This window comes from Amblyomma americanum, chromosome 4, assembly GCF_052857255.1.
Source record: "Amblyomma americanum isolate KBUSLIRL-KWMA chromosome 4, ASM5285725v1, whole genome shotgun sequence".
Classification (NCBI taxonomy): Eukaryota; Metazoa; Arthropoda; class Arachnida; order Ixodida; family Ixodidae; genus Amblyomma; species Amblyomma americanum.
The window spans coordinates 47,305,339-47,324,976 of NC_135500.1; the positions used below are offsets into that span (position 1 = coordinate 47,305,339).

A 19,638-nucleotide genomic window follows, 5' to 3' on the forward strand; every position below is an offset into this window, starting at 1 on the left:
CGGTTGCGGAGGGAAAGATAGACGCTGCATTCCCCTTGTGCACGTCAAATCTTGTCGTCTGGCGTCACACGTTTTTAGCTGTCCGGGAAGACAGGTTTTGAAGCTGAGTGTGTTTCTTAAGCTGCACCAAATGTTCGTTAAAAAAAAAAAGCGGCTCACATTGGCAGGTTTTTTTTTGTTTTGCAGTTAGCTTGCCGGGCAATTACCTTTTTAACTGTTGTCACTACTTGCGCATGCTGTAAGAGCGAAATTGAAGCATACCGTGCGTATGAATCAGCTGCACTGTGAAATGAAAGAAAAAAAAAATGCGCTGCTCGTTCTATACGCGCATCAAATTCACCTCTGCACATCCCTTGAAATCGAAGCTGGTCGGCAAAAGAGCGATGGTGATGTCGATGTAGTGCGCCTTCAGTGGTGACGCTGCACGGCGGCAGCCGTGGGCGAAACTTTTCTTGACCTCCTCTTCGCTGGACTTCAAAGCTGCAGCGTACGCCGTAAGCAAGGAACGAGCCCGCAGTTACGTGAGGCAGCGAAGAGCTCAGAAGGCGGTAAACAGTGGTCCGGACAGTGAACCATGCACACGACAAGAGGAGACACTTGCGGCACACTTTCAAGCTTATGCGGAAGCGAATGAATCGTTTTCGCTTGAAGTTAGCACGTTTTAAGTGCACAGGAGTGAAGCGTGCGCCGGCGAGCGCATGACGCCGCAGAGGGCCGTCCCTCACTCTCGCCCCGAGCCCGTTTTCGTCCCAACCTCTGCCATCCTCATCACCCATTTTCCTGCTTCGCCCCTCTGTCAGCCTGGCGTTACCCTGCGAGGCACTCCATGAGGGTGAGGATGAGGACGAGGCCATGACCGTAGTTACGCCACGCTGAAGAAAAAGGAGAGAAAGAGAGAAGAATTCGTGCGCAAAGCGAACACGTCACGGAGCCGGGGAATAGCCGAAGTCACACGTGGAAAAAGCGGTCAACACGAACTAGATGCTTCGTTTGCACTTGAGAACAGGCTCGTTTCCTATGTGAGCAAAGCCCCGCGCTTACATATCGCGGTTATATTATGCTAGGCGCATAAATCACCGGGCCCGATTTTCAAGCTCGCGCAAAACGAGCGCTGTCAGGGACGGGCATCGAGCCGGCGCGTGGTTGGGCGGCGATACGAGGCGCACTTGTGAGCAAGAGTGCGCGCAATGAATTTGCCCCGCCGCAGCGAGGGGGGAGGGAAAGGGGCGGCCAACAGTTCCACACGCGGGAGGCATTATGGGGGGGGGGGGGGGTGAAAAATGCTTCCGCCCCGCCATAATGGGCGCTGGCATCGCGGGGGATTAGAGAGCGCATATAAGGCCCCGAAGACGCTTCCCTTCGCCGTGCGGGCATCTTGGCAGAACTCGCGTCGAACGCCTGCGCCGCGGCTGCCGCGCACAAAGCAGCGCACGGAGGATAGATGGCGAGAACAGCGGCAATTGATAGCCACCGACCGGGCCACGAGGTAATGAAAAGCGCTTTCAGAAAATTAATTTCTTGTCGCGCGCTGTTCTCTGGCCCCACATATACGTATAGTGCATACACGCTGGCGCATGTCGTCACTGACCATAACGCACGCGGAACCCACTAAGTGACAGGGACCCGCAGTTATCACCGCTCCAGCAGACGGGGGCGGCGGCGAGGTCTTCCAGCTTGCTCGAGGAGGCTCCATAAATCCTATTCCCTCGATAGAACGCAATACGAACGCTATGGTCCGAGTTTTCGGTTATTTTTGCTCGAAGCGTTTCTTTTTCTTTTTAAACGAAAGCAAGCGCAAAATTCGGGGGACACTTTAGCCCCGCCGTAAGGGTGTGACGCGATAGCGTTAAGGGGCCCCTTCAGCGGCCTGGGGTCACCTTTGCGTACCACTTCGAACACATGGACACTGCCCTTCCTCTACTTAAGATTCGCAATTATTTATTTACATGTGTATTTTAAGAGCGTTGGCTCTTATTCATCACGTTTCTCGATTTCCTGGGGTCTGCAGCCTACCACCTCCCTTCGGTGTGAAGTCCGAGGAATTCAAGATGGCGACCCCCACAGTAAATCGATATAGCAGCCCAAGTGGTGATTGGTTGGTGATGTCACTTATAAATCCAGATGTCGGCTAATAATAGTAATTAATTGATGACGTCATTAACAGCTCACGCTCGTTACTCCGCCTTCCGAACGGTGGCGGCATGTTTTTTTTTAAGTTCTAATATTACAGTTTTTGGGGCTTTTTATTTTTGTGTTAGGGCTATTTTATTTCAACTAATTGCTTTATTCACCTCAATACATACAAGGCCTATCCTCTAACTCATACCTCGGCGTAATCTTAAGCAGTGGTCTTTCTTGGCGCACTCATATCAGTAACACCGCGTCATCAGCAAACAGATCTCTCTGATTTCTGAAACGTCACCTACGACATGTGTCATGGGCCGTGAAATTACTGAATCGCTTATCAGGTCAAGGCTGGAGTATGCATCTCCAATCTGGCATCCACATCAAACTAGTAAATTTCTAAAGATGGTTCGTTGCCTTCTTTCTGCGGAGGACCACAACGTGGTTATTCGGTGGTAAAGAACTACGCGACGATCACTGATGCAGATGTTGAAACGAGTAAATGCACTTACAGAAACCTACAAGGTTGAAAACTGAACGTTAGAGAAACGAAGTCACGTAGACAAGTTCAATAACTCCAACTTAAGAGAGCTGATCTCACACAGAGAAACACTCTACATGACCTTACTTATCGGCCACAGGTTAAAGCCTAGGTACTTGTAGAAGTGCAAAGCACGGAGCCTCTAGCTAGACTAGACAAGACTGCTGTCCAATGCTTATTCTTCCATTTTTATGTTTCACGAATAAAAAAGTTAGGGAGGTTATGCATTTGAAGGTCCGCCCTAGTCTTAGCTAATCAATGACGCTCTTAATACAAGGTAGCCACAGCCCCTGAAGGTTGGGCACAACCTCAAGCCCAGGGCTTGGCTAAAAGAAAAGAGAAACACATCAAGACGTGGAGGCCGCCCATGATGGCGACCGCAGCCACATTTATTGAGGGATGCCGATGAGGAGAGAGCAGCGGAGCGGCGGCGGCAGCGTCCCGCCCTGGCCAAGGTCCCGAGTGTTCCCCTCTGCTCGCGCTTCAGGTTCTTCCTTCTCTTCGCGCGTGTCGCTACGGCAGCTACAAGGTGGCGCTACAAAGAAAACATTCCGGACACTCTCTCCGCGCGATTTTCTCTTCCTTTCCATTCTGCACGCGCGCCTTTGCGTCGGGCTTGTCGCCGCGTCACCTGCACATGGCACTTCTAGAAGGATGACGTGTTAACAGACAGTCGGAGGGCGGGTGCAGGAAACGAGCCTCGCGACGCTTCCAAGAGTGCCTGCAAACAAAAGGGCCCTTCGCGAATCTATTCGCAGGTTTGCATGTTTCATGCGACAGTCGTACCCGGATCCGCTGGAGTGCTCTGTTGGTACCCCGGCGGGTCCCCGCAGTCAACAGTGCAAGGAGCACTCGGGCCGTCCTAGCTATGGTGCTAAGTCGACAATTACTTTGTGTATGCTCGAGGGGGACGCGCGGACTGGGAGCTCCTAGAACTTTCCGCGCAGATCGAAGGCGCGCATTGGACTCAAGCTGAACTAATTAAAAACGTCACGAGGCGTCAACGAAGCGCGGCCTTACAAAACTTATCTAGCAAACTCCCTTGAAGCGTTACAGTATCAAGATGTAACATTAATTAACCCATAGCAGAGTAGCAGCATTAAAACTTCAGTCCGAACTTTTCAGCCTTAGCCCTGATCGTCGCATCGCTAGCCTTTGCTTGTTCCATAAGGTATTTCATAGTTCGCTCAATCGTCCCCCGTTCATAGCACCGCCACCTTCACGCGTATTCCACCGCACTGAGCATCCATTTCATATTGCTCGATCACTTACTGGAGCCACTACGTTTGCTGGGTCATTTTTTCCACGGACAGCTATCGACTGGAATGGCCTTCCTCGCGTCATTGGTGCCATCACCTGCCTGTCGACTTTTGCGACGACCGTCACTTCTCATGTTAAAAAATTGTAATCATCACCTATATTTAATCCTACGCCTTTCGTCATACGCCGAAAGGAGTCTTTAATGTAATAAATCGAAATCAAGGCCTACTTTTAACGAACTCCATCGAATGTGCCTCGACAGCGATCCAAGGCTTATGAGTACATTTCCGATCTAACCCCGATTTTATTTACAGCAAAGTTAATTTACTTTTCATTCCTACATGTCATAACGACGTTTGAACCATGTTGTGACCTTATAATCACAATTAATCTGGTGTTTTAATCAATTTCAAATTCGCACCGCTACTCGACGCAGTAGTCACGCAGTAGTTCCTGATGTGACGTCACGCTTCTAGTTGGTAGGTGCAGAGACCGTGACGTCACAAAATCATCGACCAATGGGACTTCCGCTCCCGTTCTAGCTGCGTTTGCCGTCGACCGTGCGCTATAACGCTATCGCGTTAACATGGCACAGATAGACAGCCTTGCCATAGTGGGGGACCACAGAGCTGCCGTCCACATCGGCTCGGCGTTCCCGTGGTGTCAGTTCGGCGCCAAAATTAATGCGAGGGAAGCGCAAGCCGTCACTTTTTTCAAATGCACACAATGCAATCTATGGGCGTTGCTGTTTCGAAATCGTGCCACCTTCTTGGCAAATGGTTGCTCAATGAGATGGAGACGACCGACGAAGTTTATAACAAATTTCGAGCATCCAACTAATCATAACGGGTCAAAGTTCTGCCAGGGAATATCAACTTCACGTGCAGTAACCCTCGTAAACACCTTCAGCGAGCATCAATGTTCGCTTACATCCAAACAGGCGTGTAAACGTTCGCGTGATAGAGAATGTACCACCGTTTACGCAGTATAATGTGCGTTTCGCAAGCAACGGGCTGATAAACATATTTATACGCTTTCGGTTTAGAGGTTAAGCGTTGGTCATGGGATGAGGCACTGCACGACTCATTTGCACACGTGTCCACGCACTTTTCTACAGCGCTCGGACACGTGGAAGTGCACCGGCGTCATTCAAGAGTGGCCTACGGCTGAGAATAGCACATTTACGTCGCGCGGATAGAGATGTTTCTCATTTCCATAGAAGCTCTACCGAGGCCAGCGGCGAACGTCAGAAAAGCACCGAGCGCCTTTCACGAGAGCCCAGAAGCGTGCCTTCACTGCCGCCCTCACCGCTTCGGTGTGCACGGGATGAACGGCGAAGAGGAGGGCCGCCACCACGCTTGGCTTGCGGGGAACCACCATGGAGCAGACCCTGCGGACAGAGAACGCGCACTGGAGACGGACACGCACAAGCCCAGAAGTGGGCGCGGGATTGCGGCCCTCTGATGCCGAAAGACAGGGGCGCCTTTAACGCGAACAACTGCACCCTTCCAGTTGACATTTTGCGAGGACGTGGCTCCTTCCAATCACTGGTAAGAACCCCTATTATACGCTCACTCATTGAGTCGGACTACCCTTTCCGCCCGACGCTAAAAGCAAAGCACAAAAATGAAAGGATAGCCTCGGGGGTGGCGAACGGGCAAGAAAAATTCGAGGGCCACTTAAGCTCCGCCTTAAGGCTATGACGCGGTAGCGTTAAATTGCTTCCGCCAGCGGTCTGCGCTCCTCTTTGCATGTCACTTCGCAGACACGGACGGTGTTATTCGTTTCATTTTTACCTTTTTTCGTTCTAGTTAGATTCAATAATTTTTAGTTTTGCATTTTTTTATCAGTTGCCCCGAGACACGCAGGGCCTCTTTTTAACCAAATCGAACGAACGCTCCTCACTGGTCAATGGGTATAGTGCGCCCGGCACCCAAGTTCGAGTTCCTAGGGCGAGGGAGTTGGAGATGAGGGACTTCAGAGTTACCCGCAGGAAGTATTGTGGCTGTGACGTCAAGACCCTCTCGACCAATCCCCGTTTTCTCGACACGCCAACGCCATCACCTACGGCGGTTTCTGCGCTGAACGGTACCTTGAAGCTAGCGCGTATACGTCATGCTACACGCGCGCAGTTTCCACCGCAGGAGACGGACCGTGCCTAGTATACCCGGGGCAACCGCAATGCGAAAACATGCCAGCGTTTGCCACCGGGTCTTGCCTGTCTCCGTAAAGTGCGGCGCACTGAGCTCTGTGCGAGAGCAGAACGCGTGACGGCTAGAAATGAGCACACGCACTGAAGTTCAGGACCTCTCACCTTCGACGTCTTATCGCCAGCCGAAAACAGCACCGCCCTCCTACATATTTGCACTTTAATGCACAGAGCTCTTAATGGGCGGTTATGAATTAGTGTTGCTTACAATGCGCAGTAACCTGAACGGCAACGTAATTCTCTTCGCACAAGGGAGTATGACAAACAGGACTGTATTAATGTTCTCTAACAACACCTACCCCGTCACTTACACAAGGAAAAAACGCATTGTTACAGGCCGCAATTAAGGGACTTGTGAGCTGGTGATGCGAAAGCATTGATGGCTTAGTTACCTGTAGTTGCATTAAATTTTGCGAGTAATTTACTTGTAGTGTCTAGATCCACTAATCCGACTCATTCCACCCACTAATGCATCTCAATCCGACTTTAATATTGTTCCGACATAGTCCACCCACCAATCCATCTTGATCCACCCATTAATCAGTCTGAGGCTTTGAAACGCCACTTTTTGGGCGACGCCTAATTTCGAGGCCGATGAGGCATCTAATGCTGTCGCAGTAATGACAACGGCCGCTCGTACAAAGCTCAGTCGCCTCCCGAGCACAAATCCCTACCTGAGGAAGAGCATGCAGACGAGTGAATGCAGGATCACGTTCCCCAGGTGGTATCCCGCGGGTCGCAGCTCGTGCAGCCAGTAGTTGAGGCGGAAGGTGAGTACGCACAGCGGCCGATACGACTTGTGGCTCTGCTCCTGCGAGGGACGGTGAGGAAAGGGCTGAGCATCGCTCGGCAGTTAACAAAACAACGCCACACGCACTTCGGCCCCAAAAGGAAACCAACACAGGTTTCCGACGCAGGAGCGATACATACAGCGCTTAATTTCAGTGCGACAGAGATAAAGGGCAACTGAATGGGTTTTAGAAATCTGCAAGCTTAAAGGTGCCCAATGCGCGAAACTTGCACGTAAAGCATGCGAAGTCCTTTCGGGCTAGCATTTGAACTGGTGATGTAATCGCCGATTAAAATTGCAACTGCCTTCAAGCTTCTCCGCACTGCACAGCGCCAAGTGGGGGCGCATCATCACGTCATCGACGGTACCAGTACATTTTCAAAGTATGACCACTTGTTTTCAATGAAAAAAAAAAAAACTAACGCCACCGAAGGCAAAGGCCGCCGATTGTTGTTCCAACGAGGCACGGCAGGGTGTGCCTGAGGGCAGCCGAAATTTAAAATCTTACCCTCCGTGCGTTTTCATGGGCGGCTGCGTTTTTGTGGAGGAAAAACGCTAAGGCACCTGTGTGCTGTGCGATGTCAGTGCACGTTAAAGATCCCCAGGTGGTCGAAATTATTCCGGAGCCCTCCACTACTGCACCTCTTTCTTACTTTTTTCTTTCACCCCCTCCTTTATCCCTTCCCTTACGGCGCGGTTCAGGTGTCCACCGATATATGAGACAGATACTGCGCCATTTCCTTTCCCCAAAAACCAATTATTATTATTATTATTATTATTATTATTATTATTATTATTATTATTATTATTATTACCCTCCGTGCCACCACCCAAGCTTATCCGCACTCCTGCGGTGCTGTGAGGCGAAGCCTACAATTCCATCACCGAATACGTCACTATTTTGAATGCTAGTGTTTTCAAAAACGCTTCGCATGATTTACTTGCAGGCAATATATGTTTGAATTCTTTAAGAGCGCGGAATTCCCCTAAAATGGTGCAGTTGCCCTTGAAGGGTCTCGCTCAGCGGGAAACTCGTCGCTGTAGTCGTTGTCAGCGCGAATGAAAAAAAAAAAAACCACTGCATCCCTGCGCCAGGAGTGGTACGAGGACTCCCACGGAACTGTGAATGTAACGTAGACCAATTCCGCCTATATAGAGATTAAGCCATTGATGTTATCGCGCCCTACTTTGAAGCAGAGCTTGTGTGTCCCCTCCTGTTTTTTTGTTGTTGTTATCGTTGGGATAAATGTTTCGCGAAGTGGAGAGTTGGACGAAGACCCATCTGGTCGGGGACAATCACATTAAAGCGTGAAAATGTGGGCGCCAACCAACAAAACTGGGAGTAGAGAAGAGCGCGGGCTCTAGCCTGTTCTTGAACATTGCACGGTAATATTATCAGCTGTTTGCGACCCTCGAATGAATGCGTACAAATTGCTTTAACCGCACATTCTTTTCGCTACCGCGTGAGTGAGAGCTACGGCATCTCCCTTTCCTTTTATTCCCGCTAGTCGCAGCTCAGGTGCAGATGCGCGGCTAGCAACACATCTTTTCCTTCCATTGTTATAGCCCCTAACAACAACTAGTGTGAAGGGTGAACGCAAAGCTTTTAAGCTCTCTGAGCTGGGTGAACTTGCTTCGAGGCTTTAATGTAAGTATTAGTTCACTTTTAGTTTCTAGATGCTGAAGCACAGTTCCAGGAAAGGCTGCTTACTGCGGTCCGCTGCGGCGGCTTGGAGATCGGCGCGCGGCTCGATCTCTGTCGCCGTCACGTCGGCCTCGGCATGCAATTTCTGCCTCCGCTCGCCGCTTTTCGCTGCGTGCACTGCGCTGGCCTCGTGTGCAACCTTCATGCTTGGCCCGAGGAGAAGTGAGGCGGCTCATTTGCCAATTGCCTCCTCGAGCTGCTCTACCAATCACATTAATGAGTGGCGCTTTTCCTTGTTTCGCCATTATGTTTCGACATTGCAGATTTACCTGTTGTAAAGTGCACGTCACGCACTAGAAGGCTGCGGCTCTCGCTGTCGAAGTTTTTTTTTCTATGGGGGTTTAACGTCCCAAAGCGACTCGGGCTATGAGGGATGCCGTAGTGAAGGGCTTAGGAAATTTCGACCGCCTGTGGTCCTTTAACGTGCATTGACACCGCACAGTACACGGGTCTCTAGAATTTCGCCTCCATCGAAGTTCAACGGCCGGGATCGAGCCCGCGTCTTTCCGGCCAGCAGCCGAGCACCATGAGAGCCACCGCGCGGTGGCGGTCGGTCGAAGTCGGCACGTTTAATGCGCGCGCCACTCCACGGTTGTGTGTTAAGCGCGCCTTCGTTCGCTGCCACAGCGATACTCCGTGGTGAGAAAAGATTATGTTGGTCGGAAGACTCCTTTCGCGGCCACCGCTGCCTTTGGAGCGAGCAAATATCGCCAGACTGAAACGACGCCGCGTGCAGGCTGCGGGAGCCGCTGGTTCATGAACACGGTGGAAGCATATCACGGGATCCCTTTCACTGACGTCAGTGCAAGCTATGTATAGCGTCGCTCCAGACCGATTCCAGCACTGGAAGGAAGATGTTATCGACCGTAAAAAAACAAAAAAAAACACTGAAATAACTTCGACCACTTCTAGTTAAGAGAGCAGACCAGCGAGATGCAGGGAACCAGTTCAGCGGGTAATCAAGTGTCTATAATACCACAAGGATATGCCCACGCGGGGTCGACAATATAAAGACCGAAAACTTAAGCATCGAATTCCATGGGCAGGAGAGGAAGAACCGAGAGACCAGGCGGGAGCCGAGAAGGAGGCGTGAACAGATTCTGGCAAATTCTCGAAACCTTATAAAAGTGAGGAATAAAAAGGCAAAAGGTGGGAGCCCGAAGCACGCTCACACCGGTGCCGTATCCATGACCAAAATGCAACGACGCAAAAATCGTCTCGAGGCGCACGGAGGAAAGGGAGCGGGAGAGCAAGCTGACGCGGCACAAGGAAAAACGAACTGTGCGAACAGAAACGCAGTGTGTGTTCGCGCTAGTGTGGAAACTGGAATAGGACTCGAAAGTGAAGGACAAAAAGGAAACGAGAGCAGTTTGTGCTTCTGCAGGAGAGAAAACATAAGGGAAGGAATAACAAATTACCAAACAAACAACAACAACACTAAACAAGCTCGTAGTCGACACTGAACGGCGGAGCGGAAAGAGCGACCAGAAGAGGTGCAGGCTATAATGCGGCCTGAAACAGGCGTAAACGCAAGTATACAAGCACAGACTTCTCGACGCAGTGCGGCCGGCGGCCAACTACGTAGTAAACAGTGTAGCCGTGCTGTGGCAAGCAAGCAAAAGGAACGCAGTCACGAGGGGACCCCAAAATGAGCGTCGCGGACTCCGGTGTACGCCGCGTCGTCGCCCGTTTACGACTGCCGGCCTCCGATAACTTCCAGCCGCGATTCAGGAGCCAAACAAGTTCGCCGCCAAACGACGAAGCATGGCGCCCCTTCGGTTCTTTACCGTTCAAGGCACCGCGACAACGTTCTTTTTTTTACTTCTTCCCCCATTACCTGGTTTCGTACGGAGCCAGGGCAAATAGAAACGAAGGAATGTAATGCTTTTTCTGGGGGGGGGGGGGGGGGGGGGGGGGGGGGGAAGCAACGAACTGCCTCTGAACGGGCTGTTTTACTCCGCCCAAGATGGCGGCGGCACAGTGTGCCCCTCTACAGTCCTCGGTCTCCAGAGCTGGATAGCGCAAGCCTCTAGCCAGCGGCTTGAGGACAGTGTCCGGACCCGCTGGCGTCATCTGCGCGCGGCGCAGCCTCGTACGACCGAAGGGGGGCAAACAGGCCTTGAAGAGCACGGGGCGAGACTTAAAAAAGGAGGCGATGCCGCAGTCTGCCCTCCAGGTGGCTGGGAAACCACCGCAAAACCGACTGGCGAGGCGCAGGGACAGTCGTAATACCAAACAGCAAGGGGTACGAACGTTATTGGCCGGCGGCACAGTCCAAGGGCTGTCTGGTCGTAATGCTGGGCGTCGTTTGCGCGCGCTTCCTATTGAGGCGAGCCTGAAAGCAGTGCGTCAGTTGGACTTGGCGGATGCGGAGGCGGCGTGTTCTCGGCGATAACGAGGGCAGCGATGTGATGGACGAGAGTAAACGGATCCATAGGGACGGAAGGGATGGAGCCCCCCGTTTAGGGGGATATTTTCGCGAGTGCCTCTCAAGGACAAAAAATGCGGCCGTTTTTTTTTCTTTATCCCTCCTCATAACCTTCCTCTTCTGCCATGCTAAAACAACGTATGGTTCAATTTTCCTCTACGCTTGCGCTTCTTTCCCGACGACTGCATACACCTCGGCATCCGTCTCCAACTGGTAGTTTGCGTTGTTAACCTCGCGGGTATTCGCGTACTCACAACAAAGCTGACGATGTATTTTGCCCTTCTGCACATTGAATACAACTTCAGAGCGTTCCTTTCTATCTCACTTCTTTCACTGCCTCTACCATTCCTTCCAACGTGAAAGAGAAAAAAGCTATAGATCCACGCTCAGAATAATTAGTTCTCCTACTGTGTTTAAATAAACGCAAACCTGTAATCTAAGAAGCAGTGCCTGCATTAAGCGCACAGTTTCAGCCCCGTCCATATAGTGCTCGGTTATTGACGCACCGTTCTAAGTATGGCGCTACTAAACCCCGAACTTCTCCATCACTCCACACTCCTGACGTTTCTTTGAACGCGTATGCAAAAGCTGACCAAAGAGTCTGGAAAGCGTTCACACCAAGCCCTGGGGTGCATCATTAACAATGCATAGACATGTTTCAGGAAGAGAGATTTTGCATCCAGTCGAGGAAGAAAGCAAAGAAAGAACGCACAACATTCCACTGTCGCAGAACGCCTGCTCTATAGAGACGACAGTCTCACGGAAATGGAGTTCGATACCTCCATGAAGTAGAATAGACTCTGGCAAAGCATGACAAGGCTATCTTATGCCCAAGGATAAAAACGATGCACCTTGATTGTTTATCTGCAATGAAAATGATAAGTGACTGGAAGAGGCTTCCGCAACGAGCTATCAGTTCAGGTACCCGGGCTATCTATCTGCATTATTCCCTCATTTGAACAAGCGCAGAGCGCGATATCTCGCTCTTCACGTTCCGGCTTAGCTCAAGTTGAGTGCGGTGAGGGGCTAGTTGGTACGGCATTATGGAAAATATATGAATAACTGCGCAAAAAGGACGGGACAAGAGAGAAGAAGAAACGTGTGTTTCTTATCTCTTGTTCCGTCCTTTTTGCGCAGTTATTCATATATTTTCCATAATTAGCTCAAGTTCCTCATTAGGTTCGGCACCCTGTTTGTCTTTGATTTGCATACAGAACCGACTTTTAACTTCTTCTGAACTGACTCATATCTTGTCTTCTTTTAAAATTGCGTTTTTTTCTTCTTCTTCCTAGTGCCTAGGAAACGTGTCACGTTTGCGTGTGCATGCCTTCGCATATGGATCGACTCATGCCCATGCCGTCGAAGATTTCTTACTATGCACTGCAATGGCACTGCGAAGTGCACTATCGCATGAGAGAGCAGCCTGGCCTGGGTTGTCAACTACAGTGAATAAACGAAATGAACAATGACTTGAATAAAATGGTGATATATGGAATAAATAGTGATTTTTCGGAAAAGCAAGCGGAAAACTCAGTAACTTACGCGTACTGCATCATCGATAAGGAAAACAGCACTCCCGCAAGCAACTTGCTTGCTTGTCTTAGAACCTTTCAAACGCACCGTAATGTAAAGGTGCAGATAGTAGCGCGTAGACGGTTTTGCTAGCCCCATGCACGAACACGCCAAGCCGTCTTCCTATGTCGGCCGAAAACTGAGGGGAGGGCTCCGCCTTAAGGGTATGACGCGATAGCTTAATAGGGTTATATGCGGAATTGGCCATTCTCTACATTCAGAGGCTACAGGGAGCCTTCATACCACTGCTGGCGCAGTGGTGCAGTGGTTAAGCGATGCGCCACTGCGCCGGCAGGTGGCTGTTTAACAAGCCACCGGTGGCCTTGTGGGAGACTCAGGTTGCTCGTCCCGAGCGACCTCTTGCGACCAGTCATTAACTGAACTGCCACCTGCCACGGAGGGCAGCTTGCTCACAACGCGGTGGGCTGGTTGTGATGATGTCACAACATGACGTGACCTACGTGCCAGATAGGCCAACCGGTTTTTCGCTCACAACGCCGCCGCCGACAATGACTGGAACGAAGCCATCGCCAACGACGCCGGATTTTATGCACAACGGGAGACTGAAAGGGACACTGAGGAGAAATTGAAGTTGGCTTGCATCGATAGAATACCAGCTCCTGATCCCGAAAACGCCACTCTTACTGAAAACAAAACTCTTGTAAGGTAGAAACAGCAAGAACCAAAATACAGCTATCGCCGAAACAGCCCAATCTCGCAAGTACAGGCCTGGTGACGTCATAGGACAAGAGACGCCACCTTGGAGGAATTTTCCTTACTCCATGGACGCCATGAATCTCTGAGGCTGACAAAGAAGGGTTGCGCGCTTCAATATTCAGGTAAGTTTTGTTTTGGAACCGACAATGCACTTTTATCACAAAAGGAACACAGACAAAAGACAACCTGAATGTTGGAAGCAAACAAAACCGATGCTTGGTGGCGCCACAGGCGGCAAGGAGAGTTTCTGTTTGTTATGGCGCTTCGCGTCTATGCCTTGAAATCTGTGTGCGATTTAATTCACGGGTATATAATTGCATCAGGTCGATTCTTATGCCAAAATGTGAATTCACGGCTTTTACACTTCCTTTTTCTTTCACCTTTTTTCTCCAAATTTGCTCCTTCTTCACAAAATTATCCAATTATTCCACTCCTTACCCATGTGTGTATTTGTATCAACAATGTACCTTGGCCAATCCCCCACTGTGGGTACGTGCCATTCAACCAGAGGCCATCATCATCATCATGGGCTTTGCGTGCCCCGTGGTTTTGTTTCTGACGCGCCTCGATTTACAAGCGCCGAACAGCAGAGGAACTGCAAGTGCCGCTTCAAGTGTAGTTAACCTTTGAAGGAGCCTGTTAAGGCTGGTCAGATTATCGCCACGGTCGATGAAAAACTATGATGGCACGATGGTCGGTGATCGTACAAGGCAGTTAGCAGTATAAAGAGCACTTGTGTCTTCGGACGCTCGCCCGGCGAAACATTCCCGGCTGTGCCAGTCGACTTCAAACTACTTAACGGAAATCGTTTATTAGGGACGGGAGACAAGATGCAAGGCAGTTAAGGAAAAAAATTGCTGGTGGCCTAGCTCTGTTAGGCCAGGATATGCGAAAGGAGGAGGAGTGCATTCGCTAGATGCGCCTTTATTCACGGTAGATGCTTGAGCCGTCGTGGCGGACGCTGCCTGTGAAGGCATGACTTCATGCTAAGTAGATGCTTGCGCCATGAACGGTTAATTGTCGCCTGTGCAATACACCAGAGACAATTGACCATTGTTTTGCTCTGTGCACTGATGCTATATATCTTCTTCTGGGACATTTTACAACGAAAAATTAAGAAGGACATTGACATCACACCCTACAGTATTCGTTTTTTGCCCGCGGAGAAAAACAGTGCTCTGACATATGATCTATTTATGTTGCTGGGACTATTTAGTCTCTGGAAGAGCCGCATGATGGACCGCCACGCCGAATCATCACGGTCGTCGAAATCTTTGTTTCGTGAACAATGAGCTCTGGTGCGGGGAGTATTTGCTGCCCTGCAAGAGCCGCCTAGCTGGCTCCCCTATTTGGATGCAAGTGTGTGCCTCCCAGACTTTTGATGCTTTGGAAGGAGGGTTCATGCAGGGGTAAGGTGGCCTGGTGGTTTGTGGCGTAAGCGTGCTTAGACTTTTCGGCACTATTTCCATGCAATAAAGAAAAAAAAAGAGCAGTCGTGGCGGAGTGGCAGTGTCTGCGCCTCAAACGCCCGTTGAAGCGTCACGCATCGGTTTTACTTTGAAGCCGCAAACTTTAAACGCGAGCGCCCTTGAGCACCCATCCGTTTTTTTTTATGCAAAAAAAAATATTAACCTGGCCCTTGCAACCGTGACAAACCTCCTCGACGCTGCCTGCTGCACCGTGCAACAGCGCCTTTCAAGGAATCACAATCCATGGGCCCCAAAGCCTCGGCCAGCCTCAGAATCAGAACGTTTATTCACGCAGAAATTGATACACAAAATGCTGCGTAGTCATCTGGATCCTTAGCCGCTATGGCTAGTGATGGATCCATTACAAACATTGTCAGAGTTAAACAATCACTATATGGAGCATTGCTATGAGCAACAACACGTGTTTAGCTTGGTGCATCAGATTGCTTGTTAAGGTAGTGGCGTTTTAGTTTAGAAACAAAGTTGGACGTGTATTTCATGTAACACGGCACGGTATTCCATATTTTAGCCCCGATAAAAGAAATTGAGCGCCGCCCATATATGTTGTGAGCTATGGGTAAATTAAAATTATTGTGCTGTGCCTGCCTAGTGTCACGTTTGGGAGAGATGAATATGGAAGAAGGATGTGGAGAGTTCGTGCTAATTATCTGGCGGACTAAAATGGCCGTTTTGTACTCACGTACATTGGTGAAGGGCATTATGTTTAATACATCAAAAAGAGGTTTGGATGGTATTGCTCTCGGTGCATATGATATTATTCTGACAGCCCTTTTCTGGAGAGTGCTAACTTTTGCTAAGTAAGATGCGAAGGTGAAACCCCAGGATTCAATGCAGTATATTAAATGGTTATGGAAAACGCTGAAATATATCATTCGTAGTGTGTTCTTGTCAAAATGTTTTTGTGCTTTAATTAGTGCATAGCACCCAGAGGTTAACTTTTTGCATAAGTTTTCTATATGAGGTGCCCAGTGTAGATTCTCATCAAGAGTTACTCCTAAATATTTGTAGCTTTGAACCCGTTCAATTGGTAATCCATCGAGATGCAGACTACATTCTACGGGGGTAGATTTACGACGGGAGGTGAAAGCAATGAACTTTGTTTTTTTAACATTTAGCGCTAGTTTGTTAGTGCTAAACCAATTTGCTGCTTTTTGGAGGCTATCATTTGCAAGTGATTCAGCCTTTTCTGCCGACTGATGAGGTATTAGTAGAGCTGTGTCATCTGCGTACATGACTGCTTGTCCATGCTCAATGAAACGAGGAAAATCATTTATAAAGAGGGAAAAAAGCAGGGGGCCAAGTACTGACCCTTGCGGAACTCCTGTCCTAACTTCCCCCATTGAAGATCTTTGATCTGAGATTTGCACGAATTGCATGCGGTTAGTTAGGTAGCTACGAAAAAAATTGCTGGCTGGTCCTCGAAATCCATAACTTTCAAGTTTCTCTAACAAAATGCCATGTTTAACAGTGTCGAATGCTTTTCTAATGTCAAGGAATATGCCTATAATAATCTTGTTTGAATTTAAAGCCCGGTTAATTATTTCTGTTGCTGAGTGTACTGCTGTGCCTGTAGAATGACCTCTGCGGAAACCATGCTGTTCTCTGGCTAAGATGCCATATTTTTCAACAAAATCCTGTATTCTCTTAGCTATTAGTTTTTCGAAGAGCGTATTAATGCAACTCAGTATGGTGATTGGGCGGTAATTTTCTACATCATTGGGATTGTCGTTTTTGTAGATCGGTACAACTCTCCCAATCTTGAGCGTTTCAGGATAGATACCCGATAAAAAAGCCTGATTAAATATTTTTTCCAGTGGAAGGCAGAAAATATGAATGTTGTCCTTAATGATGTTCACTGATATTTCGTCATGACCCATAGCTTTATTAAGCGACATCTGGCGGACGACAGCAACAATTTCGGCAGCTGTTATCTCTGTGTAAGCAAAAGTATTAGAGCACGGAGTTGGCAAAACAGTACAAGAGTTGATTTGCAAGGTGGCAGCTATATTATTACCTATGTTAAGAAAAAAATGGCTGAACGTTGAAGCAAGACATGCTAGGTCAGAGTTGAAGGCACTGAGCTCTGGCAAAATACTACATTTCTCGGGGGATCTAGTAATGGAAGCGATTATCCGCCATATTTCTTTTGAGTTACCTTGGGCTTTCTTAACCAGGTTGCTATAATACTGTTTTTTTCGCCTCCGCATCATAGAAAGTGACATATTCCGTATGCTTCTGTACTTTTCCTTGTAATAATTGTTGTTTGGATTTTTCATGAACTTAGTATGCCAATGCTCTTTTAGTCTGATTATGGAAAGTATTTCTTCATTCATCCAAGGACAAATAGGTGAATGAAGGCGCCATGCTCTGCGAGAGTTGTATTGCTTTTGGACGCAACATGATGAAAGCAGCGTGCTGAATGCATTATATGCTTTGTTGGCGTCATCAAAATCGATGCTTGAAAAGTCTTTTTCTTGGATAGAAATTTTTGTTGCCTCATAGTCCCATCTAGGTGACATATGAGTGTTGTCCTTGGAATGATGTACAGCTATTGTAGGAGCGATAAGAAAGGTCTGGAAATGGTCTGTAATGTTATATTTTATCACACCAAATTTCAAGGGGCTGACATCCAAATTTGATAATATGTGATCTATTGTAGATGATGATGGCGTTATTCTGGTTGGACTTGCTATATGGTTTTGAAAGCCGTAGGATGACAAAAGATTTACGTATTCACTACTAGATGAAACAGCTGTGTTGATGTTAACGTCGCCACAAATAACCGCTTTTTTTTCCTTATTTGTGAGGCTGTACAGTGCCTCTTCTAGTTTGTCCAAAAATGGCTGAGTTCTAGACATGGGTGGACGGTACATGACACCAATAACCATGTTGTTCCCTAGTTCTATAAAGAGCATTTCGTAGTTACCCATACTGGTCTCTGTAATGTCCAGTAATTTTTTGTAAGTGATTTCCGATGACAGGTAAAAAGCTACACCACCGCCTCTAGAACCAGCCGCTCTTGGCAGGGACACAAATTTATAACCAGGTAGATTCAGAGATTCGTCTCCTTTAAGCCACGTTTCTGAAATTGCTATGACGTCATATCACATTTTCTGGTGAGAAAGAAAGGCAGCGAGTGAGTCATAGTTTTTATGCAGACTTCTAATGTTGCAGTGTAGTAAAGATATGTTTTTTCCACGTATTCTGGCTGTGCTGTTCAGCATTTTTATGCTTGTCGCTATGTAAGCGCAATGCTTTAGAAAAAAGGAAACGGCTATACTATCTTAGACAGGTCGTCGCGAGTGGCTATGTGTATGACAGTGGAATTTTCTGCTTTCCTTGCCAGTATTTTAGAGTTAGAGACCCAGACGAACTTCCAGTTGTTGGCTTTCTTACGGGCAATTGCCATTTCAAGCAATGCTTTGTATTCGGGGCACAGGTGCTCGTTCAGGTACACGGGTGTGGTCTCGGAAAAACCGATGTCATTTGCGGATAGCCTCTTTTTCCTTGCAGACTGCAAAAATTTGTCCCGAGCTGCGCGTGAAGCAAACTTGACAATGACGTTCTTTTTGGGCGCGACGTGCCGACCGTGTCCTCGCCCCTCGCGATTCCCCGCACTGGGGTTAAGATATGTAATTAGCAACGGCTGCTCACTGGGGAAGGGGGAAACGACCCGCCGGCGCCTAACCTAACCGTGCTCCCTGAAAAGCATCACACGCTCTGTGGGGCTGAGGTCGCTGAAATGCAGGCCGGAGTTTTTGCGAGAACTTCGTTGGCGGGTTCGGGAACGGGACCCATCGTAAGGCGCCGGGCAAACGCAAACGAAGCGACGGTAGCGACCCCCGATAAATACCTTCAACGTGCGGCGGCGGTAGCTTTCATTTCGGCTGCTGCTAGACCGCACCGCTAGCCGCCAGAAATCACAGAGTCTGCGTTTACGTCACGTTTCACGTCACTTTGTTTTGTGACGTCATAAGAGTCGCCGTGACATCATAAGAGTGCGCCGAGTTTGAATGCGAGAGCGGGAAAAACTTCGAATCCAAATTTCTTTGAAATAAATGCATCTTTCGCTCCTGGACAAGCGGCAGCAAAGCCATGAAATGCCGAACTATCAGATTTTCCTAACAAAAAAAAAATTGATAGAGTTCTCCTCACTGTCCCCTTAATGCCACCGCGTTGAAATGTGCATTCACTCCTCGGGAAACAAGACGGTAAAGTGTTGTATGCGAAGCACACTGGCGCGCGCGCTCGGTAAGGGCGACGAGATCGGTCCACCCAGTATACCCAGGTAGAGGTATGTATACATGCTTCAGGCAGACTATGGGTGGCACCGTTGTGGAGGGTTCCGTACTTTACACCACTCGGGGTTATCTAATTAACGTTCGCTGACCTCGGGCGTTTTTACATTTCCGCGCTCATCGAAACGCTGCCGCCGCGACCCTGATTGGAGCCCTTTACCTTGCGCTCAGAAGCCATATGGAATTGCCACTAAACCATCGGGGTGGGGCGGCAGATCGGTCTGTGGAGAGCATATCTCAGCGCTGCGCCACAAAGAAACAGTGGAAAAAGCCTGACCACATTTACATTACCGCGAAATTGCTGAATGATGTGCAGAGTGCAGGCTTATTGAGCCACTACGGGAAGGGGGCCTTCGCGTGGTGCGGAGCAGCGCGGGGCGGCGCGCCAGCGAAACGGGGGGGGGGGGGGGGGGGGGGGGAGGGTGGAGAGGGGGGGGGGGGTGATCCACGTCCAGGGACGAAGATGAAGAAGGAGCGCCCAGCGAAACGGAGCGGCCAAAAGAC

The 19,638-nt window shown here is 49.1% G+C and overlaps 1 protein-coding gene across 3 annotated transcripts in view; it reads right to left on the minus strand.

The window, feature by feature from the left end:
• Window positions 1–19,638, minus strand: part of LOC144127925 (protein O-mannosyl-transferase Tmtc3-like) — a 542,030-nt gene that overhangs the window by 184,144 nt on the left and 338,248 nt on the right. For all 3 annotated transcript variants that reach the window (XM_077660929.1, XM_077660928.1, XM_077660930.1), the window contains 2 exons: window positions 6,809–6,945; window positions 5,234–5,315 (listed from right to left, as the gene is read on the minus strand). In XM_077660929.1, the coding sequence (XP_077517055.1) occupies window positions 5,234–5,315; window positions 6,809–6,945 (219 nt within the window). The remainder of the gene's footprint in view (window positions 1–5,233; window positions 5,316–6,808; window positions 6,946–19,638) is intronic.